The sequence below is a fragment of the Colletotrichum lupini genome, chromosome 6, assembly GCF_023278565.1.
Source record: "Colletotrichum lupini chromosome 6, complete sequence".
Lineage (NCBI taxonomy): Eukaryota > Fungi > Ascomycota > Sordariomycetes > Glomerellales > Glomerellaceae > Colletotrichum > Colletotrichum lupini.
Genome location: NC_064679.1, coordinates 3,629,828 through 3,651,217, shown reverse-complemented (window position 1 = coordinate 3,651,217; position 21,390 = coordinate 3,629,828). Strand labels below are relative to the sequence as shown.

The window sequence follows — 21,390 nt, the reverse complement described above, 5'->3', positions numbered from 1 at the left end:
CTTTTTTCACAGTGCGACACTGAGGGCAGAGTGGGCAGGTACTTTCTCGTTCCTGCCCGCCTTTCCAGCCCGCGGACAGAGCTTGACTGGCCAGGACATCCCACTCTTTCCGCCCACAGACACGACACGCCGTTTTGCCCTGCTCCTTGCCCACCTGGACTTCAAGTTGTCTGTTCTTTTCATCTGACCAGTCAACGTGCAGGAATGCAGTCGCACAGCCACGCCTTCCTGCCGGAAAACTCAGAAGAATCTATGCAGTACGGTGAGAAAGAGACGACAACTTTGAAGATCGAGACAGTAGAGACGTCTTGCGATTTGCGACTGAAGAGAAAAGGCAAGGAAGGAAAGAAGAAAAGGCGAGAACAGTTGCCCACTCCTCAACGCGTTCCAACTTTCAAGATGCCGCTGCCGCCTGCATGAGGCAAGGCAGGTGTCTGTGGTATCGTTATGTGCCTGGATGAGGTACTTCCTTGGACGAGGTCAATCCTGGACAATGGGTGGGCCACCTTCATCATCGCCAAGCCCTGTCTACGGAGTACCGCACTATGAACTCTCCTGTCCTTCAACCGGCGGCATGTCTGAATCTCGTCCAGGTCCTGAAGGCGCTTCCAAAACAAAAATTACTGCTCCTGCCTGTGAGTGTAGTGTATCCGTACGGAAATTTAGTTGGTCTTCCCATTCGTATTATTCTGACCCGTGCCTGCCTTGCTGGTGCAGATTGCAGTTCTCTCGATTCTGGTTCTATCCTGTGTAAATAGAAGGCTCCCTGTGTGGACCCACCCCCTGTTCTAATTTTTTCCTGTTTGCTGCAGCCCGTTCAGGACGGGCCGTCTGGGATTCTGAAGGGGGTGTCTCTCCTCCTTTCCCTTTTCCATATTTTTTGGTCCTGTTTTTGGTGCATACCTACGCAGTACGTAGCTACCGGCGCGACTTGCTGTGCACTGTATGAATAAGGTAGGTACAGAGAGAAGAGAGCAGAGCAGGAAAGGAAAGGAGACCGGACAGGTCCCGCCTGATTCTTGAATGGTCCCTCTCCTTTTCGTCCAGTTGTGCATCTAAATGTGCCTAAGTACTAGCAGCATCCCGTCCCTCTCCTGTCCGCCGTTCGTTAGAGAACAACCATTACACTGTACTGTACAGGCCTGTTGCGGTTTCCCTCCCATCATCTGAGGATCTCAAGTGCCTGTCAACTTCAAGGTTGTGTGCTTGTATCATCTCTCACTGTGCAGCACCCCCAGTCTTATCCCTTAACCGCCCATCCATCCACCTATTATCCGTCCATCTGCCTCCCCCCTTTTTGAAGCATTGTGGCGTGGGCTGTTACTTGTGTACGTATTCGTAAAGGTACCGTCCCCTTAGCCTGTCGTCTCTTACCTTAGCACCAACAGGCCCGGTGTCACTTCCATCCACTCCCTCTATCCGTACCTTACCTACCTCCTGCTCCTCCACCCAACCTCTGCTCTCCCGCTGCCTCACCTCGAACCTCGCCTTTTTACCTCCTTCCACACCACAACAGGTTCGCACCTTCCATACTTCGCGTTCCGTCCACCCCTTTTCTTCCCTCCTTCCACCTGCGCTTTTTCTACCCTTAATTCATCACGCTCGTTTGTGAGACGGCCTCCCTGGGCAGTCGCGGATTTCAAAACAACAACAAAAAAAAAGTATTACCCATCACCAGTCAATCGCTTCGTCGTCTTCTCCAAAGCCGGCCAAGCTTTTGGGTCTACTGCAAGAGGTCGTGCTTTGCCCTCCTCTCCTGAGCAGTCCAACGCATCGTGTATCCGGCGCCAACCTTGCCCAACCTCTTTGGTTCACGGTTTACCACCTCCAAAGGAACAATCACCAAGCCAACTACGCCAGTCGGCCTTGCCGTGCTCCCGCAGCTCCCTTCCTCCACCTCACGCCGCCGAGCCACTAGACGGTTTACGACTTTGCAATCCAAATCACTGTCGCTATCTACTCTTGTTGTGCCGGCCACATCAGTTTGGGCTCACCATCGTCAGCCCTCCCACTGATCCCACCACACTTATTTCGAGAATCCTCCCTGATGACTTTTGGACGGTCAGTTACCCAGCCTCTCCTCTACTCCCCTAAAGGCGCTTCTACTTTCTCCCCCCTCTCTCCGCAACCCCCGCTTGCCAATGGATGTGGCTTGAAATAGTATCGATCCGTTCGTACTGACTCTGATGCTCTGCTAGATAATCGCTTTTCAGAATGTCGGGATACCCAGCCGGTGGTGCTGGTGGCGGTGGCCACCAGGGCTACGATGACGGCTACGACCAACAGGGTCGCGGCCATGGAGGAAACGGAACTCAGCAGACCGATTCCTATTACCAGGACGACCAGCAGTACTATGATCAGCATGGTGCCTACGACGCCCACGGTGGTCACCCCCAGCAAGGTGGTGATGGCTACTACGATGAGTCGTATGTTCTTCGTTTTTGCCGACTCTAGTTGAAAGATTGTGCTAACGATACTCTCCAGGGGCTACTACAATGCCGACCCGAACAATGCCTACCACCAGGATGGCGGATACTACGACAACAACGAGCAGTACCAGGACGGCTACTATGACAACAACCACCCCAATGGCTACTACGACCAGGACTACAACCAGGGGCATGCCGGTGGACAACGCCATCAGGGCTCCGAGGAAGACTCTGAGACCTTCAGCGACTTCACCATGAGATCCGACATGGCTCGAGCTGCCGATATGGATTACTACGGCCGCGGCGACGAACGTTACAACAGCTATGATCAGGGCGGTGCTCGTGGATTCAGACCCCCTTCCTCCCAGATCTCCTATGGCGGAAACCGCTCTTCTGGGGCTTCGACTCCTAATTACGGCATGGACTACGCCAACATGATGTCGGCTGCTTCTCGCGAGCCGTACCCTGCCTGGAGCGCCGATGCTCAGATTCCCCTTTCCAAGGAAGAGATTGAGGACATTTTCCTCGATCTTTGTGCCAAGTTTGGATTCCAGCGGGACAGCATGCGCAACATGTACGACCACTTCATGATTCTTTTGGACTCGAGAGCTTCCCGCATGACCCCTAATCAGGCGCTGCTGTCTCTCCACGCCGATTACATTGGTGGAGACAACGCCAACTACCGCAAGTGGTACTTCGCCGCTCACCTGGATTTGGATGACGCTGTCGGCTTCGCCAATATGAAGGGCAAGGGTCTGCGTCGCAAGGCCAAGAACAAGAAGAAGAAGAAGGGTGAAGCCGAGAACGAGGCCGAGGCTCTGGACGACCTTGAGGGTGATAACTCTCTCGAAGCTGCCGAGTACCGCTGGAAGACGCGTATGAACCGCATGTCTCAGCATGACCGTGTTCGCCAGCTTGCTCTGTACCTGCTCTGCTGGGGTGAAGCCAACCAGGTTCGCTTCATGCCCGAGTGCTTGTGCTTCATCTTCAAGTGTGCCGACGATTACCTCAACACTCCCGCATGCCAGAACTTGGTGGAGCCTGTGGAGGAGTTCACCTTCCTCAACAACGTCATTACACCACTCTACCAGTTCTGCAGAGACCAGGGTTACGAAATCTCGGATGGCGTCTACGTGCGACGCGAGCGTGATCACGACAAGGTCATCGGATACGACGACTGCAACCAGCTCTTCTGGTACCCCGAAGGAATCGAGAAGATTGTCCTCGAGGACAAGTCCAAGTTGGTCGACATTCCTCCTGCCGAGCGATACCTCAAGTTTAAGGACATCAACTGGAAGAAGTGCTTCTTCAAGACATACAAGGAGACTCGGTCATGGTTCCATTTGCTTGTTAACTTCAACCGTATCTGGATCATTCACTTGACCATGTTCTGGTTCTACACTGCACACAACTCTCCTAGTTTGGTCGTCGGTCCTTCGTACGAGCAACAAGCCAACCAGCAGCCGACGACAGCCCAGAACTTCTCTATCGTTGGATTCGGTGGTACGATCGCCGCGCTCATTCAGGTTTTGGCTACTCTGGCTGAGTGGGCATACGTGCCGCGCAAATGGGCTGGCGCGCAGCACTTGACCAAACGTCTGCTGTTCCTGATCTTCATTCTCATCATCAACGTTGCGCCCTTCGTCTACGTCTTCGTGCTCCCGAACCCCAATGAGCAGATTGCTAAGATCCTCGCCATTGTGCAGTTCATCATTGCGCTCCTCACCTTCATCTTCTTCTCGGTCATGCCGCTCGGCGGTCTCTTCGGCAGCTACTTGACCAAGAACTCGCGCAAGTACGTTGCCAGCCAGACATTCACGGCAAGCTACCCGCGCTTGAAGGGCAATGACATGGCCATGTCCTACGGTCTCTGGGTTGCTGTCTTCGGTGCCAAGTTCGGAGAATCCTACGTCTACCTGACTTTGTCCTTCAGAGATCCCATCCGTTACCTCACCATCATGAACATCGAGTGTCTCGGCGACAAGATCATTGGCGATGTTCTGTGCAAGAAGCAGCCGTACGTTCTTCTGGCTCTGATGGCCTTCACCGATTTGATCTTTTTCTTCCTCGACACGTACCTGTGGTACGTCTTGGTCAATGCGATTTTCTCCATTGCCCGATCCTTCTATATCGGTTCTTCCATCTGGACACCTTGGAGAAACATTTTCTCTCGCTTGCCCAAGCGCATCTACTCCAAGATTCTCGCTACTGGCGACATGGAGATCAAGTACAAGCCAAAGGTTCTCATCTCCCAAGTGTGGAACGCCATCGTCATCTCCATGTACAGAGAGCACTTGTTGGCCATTGATCACGTGCAGAAGCTTCTCTACCACCAGGTTCCTTCCGAGCAGGAGGGTAAGAGAACATTGAGAGCGCCTACTTTCTTCGTTTCTCAGGAAGATCACTCGTTCAAGACTGAGTTCTTCCCTACCGACAGCGAAGCCGAGAGACGTCTTTCCTTCTTCGCTCAATCGCTGTCGACTCCTATCCCGGAGCCTGTGCCAGTCGATAATATGCCGACCTTCACCGTCCTCATTCCTCATTACAGCGAAAAGATTCTGCTTTCTCTCCGTGAGATTATTCGCGAGGATGAGCCCTACTCTCGCGTGACTTTGCTTGAGTACCTCAAGCAGCTTCACCCGCATGAATGGGACTGCTTCGTCAAGGACACAAAGATCCTGGCCGATGAAACCTCCCAGTTCAACGGCGACGGCAACACCAACGAGAAGAACGAAAAGGACACCGCCAAGAGCAAGATCGACGACTTGCCCTTCTACTGTATTGGTTTCAAATCTTCTGCCCCCGAGTACACCCTCAGAACCCGTATTTGGGCATCTCTTCGCTTCCAGACCTTGTATCGCACGATTTCTGGCTTCATGAATTATAGTAGAGCTATCAAGCTTTTGTATCGCGTGGAAAACCCAGAGGTTGTCCAAATGTTCGGTGGCAACTCCGACAAGCTCGAGCGTGAGCTCGAGCGCATGGCTCGTCGCAAGTTCAAGCTCTGTGTTTCCATGCAGCGTTACGCCAAGTTCAAGAAGGAAGAGATGGAGAACGCCGAGTTCCTCCTTCGTGCCTACCCCGATCTTCAGATCGCCTACCTCGACGAAGAGCCCCCTCTGGCTGAGGGCGAGGAGCCTCGTCTGTACTCTGCTCTCATCGACGGTCACTCAGAGATTATGGAGAACGGCATGCGCAAGCCCAAGTTCCGCATTCAGCTTTCCGGCAACCCCATCTTGGGAGACGGCAAATCCGACAACCAGAACCACTCGCTCATCTTCTACCGCGGTGAATACATCCAGCTTATCGACGCCAACCAGGACAACTACCTCGAGGAGTGCCTCAAGATCCGATCCGTCCTTGCCGAATTCGAGGAGATGAAGACTGATAATGTCAGCCCCTACACTCCTGGTGTCAAGAGCAAGATGACCAACCCTGTCGCTATTCTTGGTGCTCGCGAGTACATTTTCTCGGAAAACATTGGTATCCTCGGTGACGTTGCTGCTGGAAAGGAACAGACATTCGGTACTCTCTTCGCCCGTACTCTTGCTCAGATTGGAGGCAAGCTTCATTACGGTCACCCGGATTTCCTCAACGGTATCTTCATGACGACCCGCGGTGGTGTTTCCAAAGCCCAAAAGGGTCTGCATCTCAACGAGGATATCTACGCCGGCATGAACGCCATCTTGCGCGGTGGCAGGATCAAGCACTGCGAGTACTACCAGTGTGGTAAGGGTCGTGATTTGGGTTTCGGCTCAATTCTTAACTTCACCACCAAGATTGGAACTGGTATGGGTGAGCAGATGCTGTCTCGCGAGTACTACTACCTCGGAACTCAACTGCCTCTGGACCGCTTCCTCTCTTTCTACTACGCCCATCCTGGTTTCCATCTCAACAACATGTTCATTATGTTGTCCGTCCAGATGTTCATGATCTGCTTGCTCAGCTTGGGCGCCCTCCGGAAAGAAACAAAGGCGTGCGACTACAACCGCGACGTTCCCATCACCGATCCTCTCTTCCCTACTGGTTGCCAGAATACCGATGCTCTCATGGATTGGGTGTACCGCTGCATTCTCTCCATTATCTTCGTGTTGCTTTTGGCTTTCGTGCCGCTGGTCGTCCAAGAGTTGACTGAGAGAGGTTTCTGGCGTGCCGCCAAGCGTCTTGGCAAGCAATTCTCTTCCCTCTCGCCGTTCTTCGAGGTCTTCGTTTGCCAGATTTACGCAAATTCGGTACAGCAGGATCTCTCGTTTGGCGGTGCCCGGTACATTGGTACTGGTCGTGGCTTTGCGACTGCTCGCATTCCCTTCGGTGTCTTGTACTCTCGTTTTGCCGGCCCTTCGATTTACTTCGGATCTCGTCTACTAATGATGCTTCTCTTCGCCACCGTCACCATCTGGCAAGCCGCACTCGTCTACTTCTGGATCTCTCTTCTCGCCCTGGTTATCTCGCCCTTCCTGTACAACCCGCACCAGTTCGCTTGGAGCGACTTCTTCATCGACTACCGCGACTTCTTGAGGTGGCTGTCCCGTGGTAACTCTCGCTCTCACGCATCCTCCTGGATCGCCTTCTGCCGTCTGTCTCGTACCCGTATTACAGGTTATAAGCGCAAGGCTCTCGGTGACCCGTCTGCCAAGATGTCGTCTGACGTACCCCGTGCGGCTATCACCAACATGTTCTGGGGCGAGATTCTTACTCCTCTGCTCCTCGTGGCCGTCACTGTCATTCCGTACCTGTACATCAACGCCCAGACCGGCGTCTCTGCTGACAACAACCCCGATGCCTCATCTTCGGCGATCAAGCGTACCAACTCTTTGATCAGAGTCGGAGTTGTCGCACTGGCCCCTATTGCAGTCAACGCCGGCGCGTTGTTGATGTTCTTCTTCATGGCCTGTTTCATGGGTCCCCTCCTGAGCATGTGCTGCAAGAAGTTCGGTAGTGTCCTTGCGGCGATTGCCCACGGCATTGCCGTGATCATGTTGCTTGTCTTCTTCGAGGTCATGTTCCTGCTCGAGTCTTTCGATTTCGCCCGAACTCTGCTTGGCATGATCGCCGTGGTCGCCATCCAACGTTTCGTCTTCAAGCTGATTATCTCGCTCACTTTGACGCGTGAGATCAAGACGGACGCGGCGAACATTGCATTCTGGACCGGCAAGTGGTATTCTATGGGATGGCACTCAGTTTCCCAGCCCGCCCGTGAATTCCTCTGCAAGATTACGGAGCTGAGCATGTTCGCGGCCGACTTTGTCTTGGGCCACTTCCTTCTCTTCATCATGCTTCCGGTCATCCTTGTGCCCAAGATTGACATGTTGCACTCGATGATGCTCTTCTGGCTTCGTCCTGGGTACGTATCACCATCACTCGTCCACAATCCGTTCCCACAGCATTGCTAACAAACCCCTCACAGTCGCCAAATCCGCCCGCCAATCTACTCAATGAAGCAGTCCAAGTTGAGACGCAAGCGTGTCTTCCGCTATGCCATTCTCTACTTCACCATGTTCATTCTCTTCATGGCTCTCATGATCGGTCCTGCCGTCGTTGGTGACAAAATCCCTATGAGCATCTTCAAGTCTCTAGACACGACGGACCTGGCCCTGATCCAACCTACCAGCCTTAACAACGACAACACGCGTGGGGAGACTGAAACTGGAACTGGAGCGGCAGACTACTCGGGAGCCTACCTTACGATGACTTCATCGTCGGCAAAGGCGTCCAAGACTAGCAACTCGCAGAGAGTGCGCCTTTTCTAATTGTACGAGCTGTATCATAGACGCATTTGGGGGTGGTAGAGAGAGTCGTCGTTCCACAAGCGGTTTAGGGACGTTCCGAGGAAGGACGAACAACCTAGACTTCGGCGGCAGGTTTTTAATGTCCATTATCAGGCGTGTATTGTGTCTTTCCGACTGCTACCTATTCATTTCTCTTTTTGTACGGGCAGGAAAACATGGCTGGCATGGAATCACGGCTGTGAAGGCCTGCAGACTACGTATATCACCAAAGGCCAAGAGTGAGACTACCTTAGACGGGTGTATAATCAAGTCCCATTTTGTTCACTTACAAGCCCTACCTACTAAGTCGTAACTTGCCAGCATTTGATGTGACCCACTGCGATTCGTCGTCCGCGACGCGGGATGTACGTAGCTACCTGTGTTGGGTTCAGGTGCCGAATTGAAGGCGCCTGCTCTGTGCATATCTGCAGGAGACCAGACTGACTGACCAGTCCCTTCGCTTAGGTGGGCTGAGAGAGAGGGAGTTGCGAAAGATACGAGTCATGCCTCCCATTATTAGAGTCAGTTTTAGGAGTGAGAAGAAGGACCGTATTTGCCCTCGGAGAACTAGGTAAGGTGAATGGCAATAAGTGAGGTATCCGTATCCTGACCACAAGTGTATTATGCGTGGAAATGCAATAATGAGCATTGCATCCTTAAGGGGTATAGATGGATTATGCGAAGACGCAGGGCTGTCCAGGAACTCAGGGGCAGAGAACCTTGTGGGCCAATCAGAAGTTTGTTGAAAGGACATGAAAGGATCGACCGCCAGGGGGCGCGCTCGGGGAAAAAAAACCGCGTCGGAGGTGCTGTCACTTTGGCGCATTTTCAAGACCTGAGCGCACTTGTGACTTGGTCGATTTGTCGATTTCTTGCCTCGGATTCCCTTACCAACCTAGGCACCTTGCCAACCCGTTGCTACTTCAGATATTCTACACGAGCGTCCCGAAAGGAAAGTCTACATCATTGTGTGTCTTGCGCTCCTTTGACTGTAGCACCGAGGTTCCGTACCTATCACTTCAGGGCTCCATACATCAAAGTACCTTAGCAGACGCAAAGCACCCATCGCACCAGGATTGGCTGACGGTCCAACGCACCATCCCGTCATCCTCATTTCCTTCGCAAAGGTACCACGTCCGGATTCTTCGGCCGCGACTACTCACAACTTGAACCATTCTACAACACATCAAGTTGTCGACCCGCCTCCCGCATTCCTTCGTCTCTTTCAGTCAACTCGTGCGATCGAACTACATTATCTCACCTCTGCCATCTCGTCAAAGCCATCATGGACGCTGGCGAGGCCCAAACGAAGCTGATCGCCTGGCTGCACGAGGCCTCCGAGGCCTTTCAAAAAGTCCCTGGATCAGCCGTTCTAATTCGCTACATCCAATCGAGCTACCAGAACGATCCCATTCGCTCCGGCATCGAGCTAGTTCTCTTCATATTCTTCGTCCGCTATCTCTTGTCGCCCTCCTATTCAACCCAGAAGCAGAATTTCATCAAACTCCGCGATGATGTGCGTTGAATTCGACATCCTATCCCGGCCCCTTGGCTCTGATACTCCGAGCCTTTTACTGACACTGGTGGCTAGGAAATCGACGAGTTGGTAGAAGACTGGACCCCGGAGCCGCTTGTGGCTCCTCAAACAGCTCTTGAGGAGATCGAGGCCGAGAGGTTGCCTGTGATTGTTGGGTACGACCGACCTCCCCTTTCCTGTTGATGATCCTTTGCCAGGGAACCTCTTGGCTGACATCTTCCAGACCGACCGGCCCCAAGACCAAGCTCGCAAACGGACGCACCGTCACGAACCTCGCTTCATACAACTTCTATAACTTCAATGCCAACGAACAGATCAAGGACAAGGCCATCCAGACGCTACGCACCTACGGCGTGGGCCCATGCGGTCCTCCCCAATTCTACGGCACTCAGGACGTGCACATGAAGACCGAAGCAGACATCGCCGCCTATCTTGGTACTGAAGCCTGCATTGTTTATGCCCAAGCCTTTTCTACTATCTCGAGTGTCATCCCCGCCTTCTGCAAGCGCGGAGATATCATTGTCGCTGACCGCGCTGTCAACTACTCCATTCGCAAGGGTATGGAGGCGTCCCGAAGCACCATCAAGTGGTACAACCATGGTGATATGGACGACCTTGAACGTGTCATCCGGAAAGTGGTTAAGGACCAGAAGGGCAAGAAGTTGACGAGAAGATTCATTGTCTCTGAAGGCCTATTTGAGATCACGGGAGACAGCGCGGACCTGCCCAGACTCGTGAGTGATTCGTCTTGAGCGCTACTTTCGCCACCACAGAAAAGAGACCATTATTGGCTGACAAGGCATGCAGGTTGAACTGAAGCACAAGTACAAATTCCGCATCATCCTCGATGAGACTTGGTCTTTTGGCGTCCTCGGCCGAACTGGCCGGGGCCTTACGGAAGCGCAAAACGTCGACCCCTCCCAGGTAGACATGATTGCCGGCTCTCTCGCCGGCCCTCTCTGCGCTGGAGGCGGCTTCTGCGCCGGTGCCAAGGATGTTGTTGAGCACCAACGTCTCACGGCAGCTTCTTACACCTTCTCAGCTGCTTTGCCAGCCATGCTTGCGGTCACCGCCAGCGAGACTCTCAGCGTTTTGCAATCTAACCCGGACATCCTTACGCAGTGCCGTGAGAACACCAAGGCCATGAGGGCACAGCTGGATCCTCGCAGTGACTGGGTCGTCTGCACCAGCTCGCCCGAGAATCCCATCATGCTGCTGGTGCTTAAGGCCGAGGTCGTCGCTGCGCGCAAGCTTACACGAGAGGACCAAGAAAGGCTACTACAAGACTGTGTTGATGAGGTAAGCAAGCTATTGACATATGAGATTCCAGAAGAAGACGGTGCTAACCGTGGTTTGCCCATCAAGGCCCTTGCAAACGGGGTTCTCATTACGCGCCTCAAGAGCATGCCCATTGCCAACGACCTGAACCCGAAGGATGACAGCTGGCAGATCCAGCCAGCGCTCAAGGTTTGCTTGACCACCGGCTTGCCCAGGAAGGACATTGAGAAAGCAGGTGTCACGATCCGACACGCTATCACAAAGGTCATGACCCGGAAGTCGAGCTCCAAGTCATCATAGCGCACTTGACTCATACTCTGCTTGGAATGACTTTACGGCATGCACTAGAGTGGATGACTTTATGCGGGTGTCGTTTTCACATGCGTACTGGGACTTGTGTCGAACATAGATAATGCCGGAATCGAGATCACGGCGGCTGGGGACTCGGATACCCTAGAGAGTTCGCGGGCTCACTTGTAATGACACACATATACATACTAATTAATCACAGAGGCTGGAACAGCAGTCAAATATTTACATCTCGGACGTCTCCTGTCGCACAGGAATTTGAAATAATCGGGGTGCGGAGCTATGCAAGAGAGAGCTCGGAACGCTAGACAAAGACTGGAGAAAATTTGCCAAAGGGGACATGAGTGATGGCAGCAAACACAAAGGCCGTACTGCCAGCCACCACCCACTTCCCGCTGTCAGCTCGGCTCCGGATCCGGCATCGGGCGGACGGTCAACTGGCCCCAACAACTCGGCATTATGCCGCCCTCCACCTTTGTCGACGGACTCCGTAGGTCCAGACCTTTCGGAAAGTTTCCTCTCTTTCCCCTTCTTCATCCGGCCAAACCGCAGCTTCGGGTCCTGCAAGTGTTCTAGACCAGCGATACATCTCTTAGACATGCTCTACCATCCGCGTTTTGCCCTCTTCCGATGGCTTTTAAGGGTTTTTCAAGACTAAGCCCCAGAAGTCGGGGGAGTGACGAGTCTTCTTCGAACACGCGTCAAGGTCTTTTTGACTAGGTACAAATTCGTAAATCCATTGCGCTACTAGGCACTTGGATCGGGTACCTGTATGAAATTGGCGTTCAAAGACCGGCCGCCTCTTGAAGACCGGGCACCGCCTTTGATTACCTACACGGCGCCGATGAGGGTTTCAAGCGAGAAGCCTTGACAGTACCTACCTCAGGCAGGTTGTGTCGTCTTCCTCCTCGGAGGCTTGAAGAGGTAGAATGCAGGAGGCTCTAAACCATGTGTGTGGAGCTGGGTCCAGGTTATAGAGTATTTTGATCATACGGTGACCTCTATAAGATGCCTCGATGTCGTTCCTTTTTCATCTCATGAGCTCTCGAGATCCTCGCACATTCATTGAACCGTCTGAGACGACCATCTCTATTGCCTCCCTTCACTTTCCTTATGCTTCTTGAGTAGAAACAACATTCCTTCAGTTGCAGAACCCAATCCTACCTAGCATACAAGTGCAACGCTTCCCATACATTGATCTACTGTAAGTTGGCGCTTGCCTCATAAAGCATGTGTCGATCACAGGTAGAAATTCCACGTCAAATGCTGACCTACATTACAAGATTAAGGCCCTTCAAGCATCGCGTTCCTTGGCTGTACTTACTCGGAGCAATCGAACCTACACTGGTCGAACTCAGAAGACGACATTGAGGACCAGAAACTCATTCACACCAACGGCTCGACATTTGTTCATCTTTATCTCCAGATACTGAGAACAAAGTGTGACCAACACTCTACAAATCAACAACAACAACAATAACAACTTAAGCTACGAAACCCATTTTCGGAAGTGAGTTAAGAAGTCTACATCAATTCCTTGGTGATTTTAAATTCCTCGGGAGAGGTTCCTCGGCCCCCTAGGATAAGTGTTGGCTCTTTCCACAAGTGCAATGTGTTGCTTGTTACAAGTGGGAACCAACATTCCTGCCTCTGGCTGCGCTGTCTCTCCCTCCGCTCGTTACTCCCTTCCCGTCTCATCTCCTAATTCAATTGTCTCCCGTACCTCATTTTATCCCGTTCCTGCAGTTCTTGGAACAAGACATCAAGCCCCTGCCGAGCAACTTTGTTGCATGATTGGGCCGCGAGAAGTCACAGCCAGGTACCAAGGACGCCCCCGTGGGGTGGAGGACTGACGCTACTTGAATACACCATGCCCGCCATCTCTGCCTCTTTTGGTGTTTCTCGTCTTTTCCATCCTCTCGTCTTCTTTCCCTCGTCCTATACTATTGCTCGTCGCCGTTGGCTTCGTGTAGTGCAAAGCTGTATCGACAGCGATTCGTTCCTTTCCTGCTGATGTTGTTGCTTTCGTTGTAGTCACTCATTTTCTGACCCTACCATTCTTCTCTCTCGTTCAATCCTGATTCCAAACCTGTTTAACTCACGATTCTATCGCTACATAGCCTGACTTTGAACAATCCTGTTCCAGCGAAATCCAACTTCAACCGAAGCCTAGAACCACGGGCGTCTACACCACCATATTCTCTGGTATTTTTACTTTGCCTGAATCGGGCCCAATCACCACGCGTCACTACGCTATAAAAGTCGCAAATCGGACATGAAGTCTACCGGTATCTCGTCAACACTGGCGCTCGCTGCCTTGTTTGGGCTCTCGGCTGCTCATCCCAAAGGTGAGCCGGACTTGTTCGTTGCCATGGAGTTCAAGAGCATATCTGACACAATTGTGTAGGCACTAGAGATGTCAAAGGAGCAATTGTTGGGCCTGAGAAGATCCTCGTGACTGATTCTTCACTCAACGAGGCGACCGAGGCCCCTCAAGTAGTTGTCTACGTCGACGAAGAGGGTACTCCTTTGGAAACGACCGTCGAAACGGTCCGCTTCGTGCCGCCATCGCAATCAGCCCAACGCCCCTCGAAGCCTGTAGATCTCAAATCCCGATCTGAGGAACTAGCCACTCGCGTTACCTCGTCACGAGACCTTACTAGTGACCTCCTAGGCTCTTCTTCTCCGTTGGTCGCCTCGACGACCGCTTCACTCTCCGTTTCTTCAACATCATCCTCTACGCCAACACCCTCCCTCACTTCGAACTCCACTCTCACTTCAAACTCGACCCTGAACGGAATTGCATATGCCCCTTACACAGCAGCGGGACTGTGCAAGACAGCCGCTGAGATCGACGCCGACTTCACAGAGCTCAAGGGAAAGTACTCGGTAGTGCGCACCTACGGTACCGACTGCAATCAGATCGCGAACGCCCTTCCCGCGGCTAAGAAGGCCGGTCTCAAGCTCTTCTTGGGCATTTTTGACATCAGCTCAATCTCTGAACAGGTCGCAGCCATTAGTACGGCAGCCAACGGCGACTGGTCTCTGATCGATACTGTCAGTGTCGGCAATGAATTGGTCAACAATGGCAAGGCCACAGCGCAGCAAATCGTAACAGCTGTCGGGGAGACACGCCAGCTCCTCCGCGCCAAAGGTTACACCGGCCCTGTCGTAACTGTTGATACCTTTGTGGCGGTTCTTGCCAACCCTTCACTTTGTGATGCTTCCGACTACTGCGCGATGAACATTCACCCCTTCTTCGACAGCAACACGGCAGCGAAGGACGCTGGCTCGTTCATCACCAACACGGTTGCGCAGGTCCAGGCCAAGCTCACTGACCGAAGCAAGCGTATCGTCTGCACGGAGACGGGCTGGCCATGGAAGGGAAATTCCAACGGTGCCGCTGTGCCAGGTCTTTCTGAGCAAAAGTTGGCCGTCGACTCAATCAAGAATGCATACGCAAGCCATCCGAATGATGTGATTCTCTTCTCTGCTTTCAACGACCTCTGGAAGCACGCCGAGGCAGCGACCTTCAATGCGGAGCAGTACTGGGGCATTGGAGCTCTGTACTCGGCATCTGGAAAATAAGTAGAAGGGCTGCTAGAGGAGGAAGTGAGATGGTCGTTTGTTTCTGCTAGGCTGCGGGCAAGCCAAGGACGAGGCGGATACGTATGATTTTTTAGGTTGAAATGACGGGTATCAAAACTTTCGTGTAACATGTATTACAAACCAAGTTCTTTTTTTTGGGAATGAACGTCTGTTCAACTGCATCTTCCTTCGTGGCCTAGGCCATGCGTGCATTTTTATGTCTTCAGAGATTCTTGTCTCATGATCTACTAAAGTCCACTAGGCTGACGCAGTCTGGGTTGTGAAGAGACCGGCGCAGCATCTTTATGGTTCCCAAATTCATTCTAACGGGACGGACCTCTGCGAGGCTACAAGTGAAACTCGTAGCTTTAGGTCAGGCAAGGTAAGTAGGTAGAACTGTCATTGTCTAATCCGATGGTCCTCCGTGGCTCAAGCACTGGCCAACCGGGCCGTCCGGACCCACACGTCTGACAGTACCTGATGAAGCCTGTTCGATGTGGTCTTTCGATAGGAGTGACCCCGGGGAAAGAAGACGAGAAAAGGTATACATGTGATCGCGACGGGAATAAGTGAGGGCAGCTCAGGAAAAGAAAAAAAAAAGGAGTGAAAATTGTTTGCTGGATTTACCCAGTTAACCTAAGTTCAAATGATCATCTGTACACGTGTATCTACTCTCGAGTGAGGAATGGGGTACCTAATGAAAGCGCACTCGCAGGCAGATGTGAGCTGAGACAACTGGAAACACGCTATGGTGGGACTGATCAGTGATGTTTCTCGAACGATTTGTCTTGGGAGGAAAGTGACTGTGGCTGTATATTTGCAACGGTCAGCGGACTCGAGCGGCCCCCGATCACCCGATTCGTTATTTGGCTGAGATGAGGCGGTACCTGGCTAGCTGGGTAGCTACGGCACGGTACTCCGTAAAGTAGGTAGACACCTATTCAAGGGCAAGCATGGATGCGCAGCGCCCTAGGCCTAAGATAGTAGAGGTATTACAGAGCGGGATGGGTTTTCGCCGCGGATCCCGGCGCAGAGGCCGCGCAGAGCCCCTCCAAGGTGTCAACCTCGCTCCCTGTCTCTCCCACTTACACTCGAACTCAAGTGCCGGTATACGTTGTCTGTACCGCGTAGGAAAACACTCTTGACACACTGGAAGCATCTCAAACTTTCAATAGCTGAGGTACCTTAATTAGGATTTCACTTTTTCTGAGAGCAACGGGGACCACTCTTGGCCTCATTGACAGCTACCTTTAGGAACGTGCCTAGTTACTGGACATAAGGTACCGTCCATACCTTGATGTACGCTCCAAAGTACCTTGAACGGCCGGATCAACATGGAAGATGCGGTGAGCTTCGGCGAACCAAAGCTGCAGCATCCCTTACCACGTTCCGATTAGGTGTTTTTCCCTTGCCTCCAACCACCCCTCCAATGCACCACCTCTAACTTCTCCCATTCTTTTATTCCCGGAAGCTGCCTTTCTTTCACAAGAACTCAAATTCGTTCGTTCGTTCGTTCGTTCCATTGATATTTCAGCACCTGCTCCAGCCATTCCTCGTCCCAAGCTCCTTTCTGAGCTTTGCCGCCTTGCACATCCGACAGTCAAAACCCAATTGCAACGTCACAAGACGGTCGTGCCGGAGCCGCGAGCGCAAGCGCAATGGCTACCTCCGTGGGGACAGCTTCGGGTGGGAAGCCAAAGAGGACGAGGGAGTACCCGCTCATGTCGCGCCGCCAGATTGAAGATTTGATCGCACAGGGCAGAGTTGTCACAATAGTTGACGATTTCGTCGTCAAGTTGGACGGGTGGCTAGCATACCACCCGGGCGGCGACAAGGCTATCCAGCACATGGTCGGTCGAGATGCCACCGACGAGGTCACCGTGTAAGCGCACCCCTGCTCCTCTCCCGATTCCCACCAGATCCTTCCCCGTCGCAGGCTGGGAAGATGGAGAGGAAGAGAAACAGTAACCGAAATCACAATGGCTTATTATTGTCTTGCATCCCGGCAGACTGCATTCTCCAGAAGCCAAGGCGCAAATGGCTCGGTATCGAATCGGAAGAATCGAGGGCCACTGGAGGAACTTTGTCCCACCCATTCAGGGAGGCAAGTTCAGGACGATTGAGCAGGGCGGTCCCGAGTTCGACCATGCCGAGGACGACGACGCACTGCGCTTCTTTGGCGCCTCGTCTCCCAGCGACGTCAGCTCACGAGAAGCCTCGCCCGTATTCGACACCACCGAGAACCACGTCCGTCACAGAAACGGCGCTGTGGCGAGCCCGAACTCAGCCTCTGGCTCTTCGGCCACGTCAGTCATCGACGATGGTCACGACGACAAGGAGATGGACGGCACTGCTTTCCTCGACTCGGAGACGCGGAAACAGATCCGTCTCGACCTCGACAAGTACCCTGCCCTGGATGACGAGACGCAGTCAGACATTGTGCGAAAGTACAGGCTCCTCGACAAGCGCATCAAGGCCGAAGGGCTTTATGACTGCGACTATCGTGCCTACGCCATTGAAGTATCACGGTATACGCTTCTCTTCGTCGGTATGCTGACGTTTCTGCGATGGGGCTGGTACTTCCCAAGTGCAGCTTGTCTGGGCTGCTTCTGGCACCAGCTCGTCTTCACCGCCCACGACGCCGGGCATATGGGCATCACTCACAACTTTCACGTTGACACGTGTATTGGCATCTTCATCGCTGACTTCATGGGCGGTTTGTCCATTGGATGGTGGAAGCGGAACCACAACGTCCACCACATCGTCACGAATTCTCCCGAGCATGACCCTGATATCGAGCACTTGCCCTTCTTCGCCATCTCCCACCGCTTCCTTGGTAACTTGACGTCGACCTACTACGAGCGTGTGATGGAATACGATTTTGCGGCCAAGCTGTTCATGAAGGCGCAGTCGTATCTCTACTACCCCATCATGCTCTTTGGCCGCTTCAACCTGTACAGACTCTCGTGGGACCACCTCATCATGGGCCGCGGTCCCAAGAAGGGCATCGCCTGGTGGCACCGCTGGCTCGAGGTGGCTGGCCAGGTTTTCTTCTGGGCCTGGTTCGGCTACGGCATCGTGTACAAGTCCATTCCCACCAATTGGGACCGCTTTGTCTTCGTGATCATCAGCCACATGTTCCAGGCCCCGTTGCACGTCCAGATCACGCTCTCCCACTTCGCCATGAGCACCGCAGACTTGGGACCCCACGAGTCGTTCCCGCAAAAGATGCTGCGGACGACCATGGACGTCGACTGCCCGACCTGGCTTGATTTCTTCCACGGCGGCCTGCAGTTCCAGGTCGTCCACCACATGTACCCGCGCATCCCACGCCACAATCTGCGCAAGACCCAGCGGCTCGTGCAGGACTTTTGCAACGACGTGGGTATTCCCTACGCCCTCTACGGTTTTGTGGACGGTAACAAGGACGTGATCGGTCGGCTGGCCGAGGTGTCCCGGCAGGCTGCCATCTTGGCAAAATGCCAAAAGGTCGCGGCTGATCACATCCAGAGCGGCCATGGTCACTAATGGCATCCTGTTGGCTGTTTCGGTCTTGTTTCTGAATCTCACAAAAAGAGTTGGTCTCATTTTCGTCATCTGGCTGCATAATGTACTTCTCCATATAGATACCCCTCTCGCCGCGGGGAGAGGAAGACAATGACCCTGTTCGCGACTAGGGGTGGTAAGGAGAATGATGTGAGAAGAGGAGACATGCATACCAACCATGTGGTATGTGGCGCTCAAGCCAAGATTAGCTATAGTATCTGGAAGAATCGATCTGATATGACATGGAAATCTGTGTTCAAACGAAGGCGCATGCACACGGTGTGACAAACTTATGCAGCAGACCGCATGATCGGGTTGCCCGATCTGTACTTCTTCGCCCGACCTTCCTTGAGCCGCTCCTCCATCATCTCTGGAGACTATGTGACTACTTCCGAGGTTTTGGCTGTGCCACATCCAACCACCGCCCTCTGTCATGGTTTGTACCGTTTCTTATTCCACCTTGTGCGCGAGGAAAGGACGGGTGAGAAAAGGGGAGAGAAGAGAGGGGGGGAGAGACAAGGGGGACTTGTTACCAGCAACTTACTACCATCCCAAGACCTTCAACCGGCGTGGGATTCTCTCCTCGCTCCCCGGTTTCCCCAACGGCCAATGAACGTTGAGACAGAACGGTGAAACGACAGGCATGGAGACAACCCACATGTCGGAATACGGAGTAACGAAACGATCTAGAAGCGCGATCGCAGGGTCTCAACGAGCCATGCTACGAGACACAAGGGAAAGAGATGTTGATTTCCTCTCATACTTGCTGGCTTTTTCCACAAGTATATGGCATGCATGGCATGCGCCCCAGCAGTACCTCGATGGGAGCTTTGGGCCTTTTCTTGACCACCACCCGTCTCGTGCATACCTCTCCACCCAGCCGTGGCACACATGGAAACGCTTCTTATCCCGATCCATGGTTCACGTTCCCGATCGGATGTTCTGACCCGGGAGTTATGCACGATCTGGGAATCGATGAGGCTGCTGGCCGTGAGACCCCAAACCATATCGGAACGTAACCCGGTTCAAGCCACTTAAGCTAGGTTTCAACAACTCCTTGAGAGAAAAGGGGGAGGAGGTAAGTTAGAGAAGATGGAAGGGTCCCGGGGGAAAACATGAAAGCTGGGGTGTCCAAATCCAAAAGCACAGAAACACCACGTAACATTGGAATAAGCAATAACGCCAAGCGGCGGGCACCCCTCTAGTTCTACACCGACCCGGACGGACGGGGAACTCCCTGGGTTCAACCTCCGTTTCCTTTTGACGAGGTTCCAGCGCCATGGCAAGTGATCGCGCTAAACCTCTCAGACCGTGGGGATACGAACGCCTTATTTGGACTGTCGTCCCTCTATCAGCGAGCAAACCGCGGTCTCTTCCTTTGGCGCTGTTCTCCTCAAAACAGATCCGCAACCACGGAACAAGAATGGGCAGAACGGGGCCTAGTTCGAGATACTAGAAGAGTCTTCATAGCAAGTCGATGAGGGGGTTGATAGAAAAAGCAAAAAAGTAGCATGTGCCACAAGTGATGATAGCAGAATAGTAAACAGTGATGGAGAGGGGAGGGAGGATCGAGACGCCGGGCCTGCCCAGGTTGCAGCGCAGACATGAACGTAAGGCTTCGGGGTGACACGGGACGGTCAACTTCGGAGGCCAGTCCGGCTCCCCGTGCTCCCGTCCCGTTGGTACTTGAAGGAAAAAGACGTAGTCGTAACATCAGATATGTTTTTGTAACAGCCGTTAGCCAAGTATTCACAACAGTCGATGGAGCTGTACGACCCATGTACTTACTTCCCGGGTGGTCGTATTGTAAAGTAGCCATTCTCACCAATTACGACTGTCTTTGGAATCATTGGTGCCTCATTAAGACCTCCTTCGAGACAGGAGTATGGGCGTCGTTCTGGATTGGTGAAGGGATGGTCTGGATCTGATAGTCCGATAGACTCCCGTCGCCACGTCCTGGGCACGACTGTAGGGGGGATGACTGAACAACGCATGAACAGCAACTCCTAGACAGGTCCTCAACAGCTTACCGAACATGGCCAGGGTGCCAAAGGCGGTGGGCAGCTACTGGGTGAAGATCCCGGGCGTGTTAGTATGCTGTTCCTCGAATGCTTTGTTGACGAACAATTAAGGCGCAGGTCGAGAAGTGTATATAAGGTACTGCATATGCCCTGCCAGATGACTCGAGATCTTCGACAGTCTCTCCAGCAGCGCCTTTATTAGCATCTCCAGAGCTCACAGTCCCTTGCCTCTACAAATTCTGTAGGTGTCCTACCACAATCTGCCCGTAATTCCCGGTCATTATCCAGCTTTGAGCAATATCCGAGTCCGTTACCCAAACGACTAGTCGACGAAGAGTTGGCTAAGCCGACGAGCAATTCGGACGGTGAAATCAACAGCTGCCGAGCTCTCTTTCCACACCGCTCCCAAACCTTTCAACCATGCCACAGGGCAAGAAGAAGAAGGCCTCAAGGGCACCGAGGCCCCCGAGTGCTCCAAAGGGGCCCAAACCCAAGCATCTCCAGGAAGAAATGACCGAGGAAGCATACGAGCGAATCCTGCTTCGCTATGGAGAGGACGTAAGTGTTTGAAATGATAGCTACCCTCACAAAGACTTACCGCTCACACAAAGCAGCACGAGTTTGTGCAGCGAGCTAGGATTACTCTCGACAAGAAGAAGAATCAAGGCTCGTCGAGTAAGGATCCGCAAGGGGGCCAGTCAAGTTAAGGATAATAAGTGAGGAGCTTGGCAGCGTCTTCAGTGTGCAGACAGATCGATGAAGTTTCGTGTCGTTAGACACGTTTAATAATGTCGAAGTACTTGGCACGACGTTTCGGAGGCCAGTCCACTGGATTCCGTTATCGACTACTTACCTTTTGTATGTGATAATGCCGTGCCAACTTGTGATTTGGAGCCGAGTCATGATGATGATGG

At 52.9% G+C, this 21,390-nt stretch overlaps 2 protein-coding genes across 2 annotated transcripts; both read left to right on the top strand.

Annotated features, from left to right (window-relative positions):
- Window positions 1–545: 545 nt before the first annotated feature.
- Window positions 546–2,094, top strand: CLUP02_12591 (uncharacterized protein; the record flags this gene model as incomplete). The annotated part of the gene is made up of 5 exons (XM_049291555.1): window positions 546–635; window positions 725–750; window positions 1,141–1,197; window positions 1,517–1,543; window positions 1,614–2,094. The coding sequence occupies 5 exons, from the start codon at window positions 546–548 to the stop codon at window positions 2,092–2,094; spliced, it is 681 nt and encodes a 226-aa protein (XP_049148700.1).
- A 120-nt stretch (window positions 2,095–2,214) lies between these two features.
- CLUP02_12590 (1,3-beta-glucan synthase component FKS1) lies at window positions 2,215–21,252 on the top strand (the record flags this gene model as incomplete). Its single annotated transcript, XM_049291554.1, has 47 exons — window positions 2,215–2,426; window positions 2,485–7,773; window positions 7,837–8,164; window positions 8,219–8,436; window positions 8,505–8,562; window positions 8,629–8,768; window positions 8,957–9,044; window positions 9,125–9,324; window positions 9,389–9,713; window positions 9,789–9,889; window positions 9,958–10,468; window positions 10,542–11,302; window positions 11,361–11,408; window positions 11,687–11,815; window positions 12,131–12,211; window positions 12,473–12,525; window positions 12,611–12,763; window positions 12,928–13,033; window positions 13,089–13,319; window positions 13,442–13,526; window positions 13,603–13,669; window positions 13,729–14,887; window positions 14,960–14,990; window positions 15,172–15,291; window positions 15,384–15,478; window positions 15,908–16,010; window positions 16,066–16,089; window positions 16,154–16,167; window positions 16,222–16,255; window positions 16,399–16,620; window positions 16,667–16,791; window positions 16,829–16,873; window positions 16,919–18,429; window positions 18,486–18,519; window positions 18,587–18,642; window positions 18,754–18,936; window positions 19,012–19,084; window positions 19,191–19,268; window positions 19,336–19,470; window positions 19,661–19,741; window positions 19,811–19,897; window positions 20,053–20,360; window positions 20,456–20,547; window positions 20,722–20,781; window positions 20,855–21,034; window positions 21,091–21,173; window positions 21,225–21,252. 47 exons carry the CDS (start codon window positions 2,215–2,217, stop codon window positions 21,250–21,252), a joined length of 14,145 nt encoding a protein of 4,714 aa, XP_049148699.1.
- Between the last annotated feature and the right edge of the window lie 138 nt (window positions 21,253–21,390).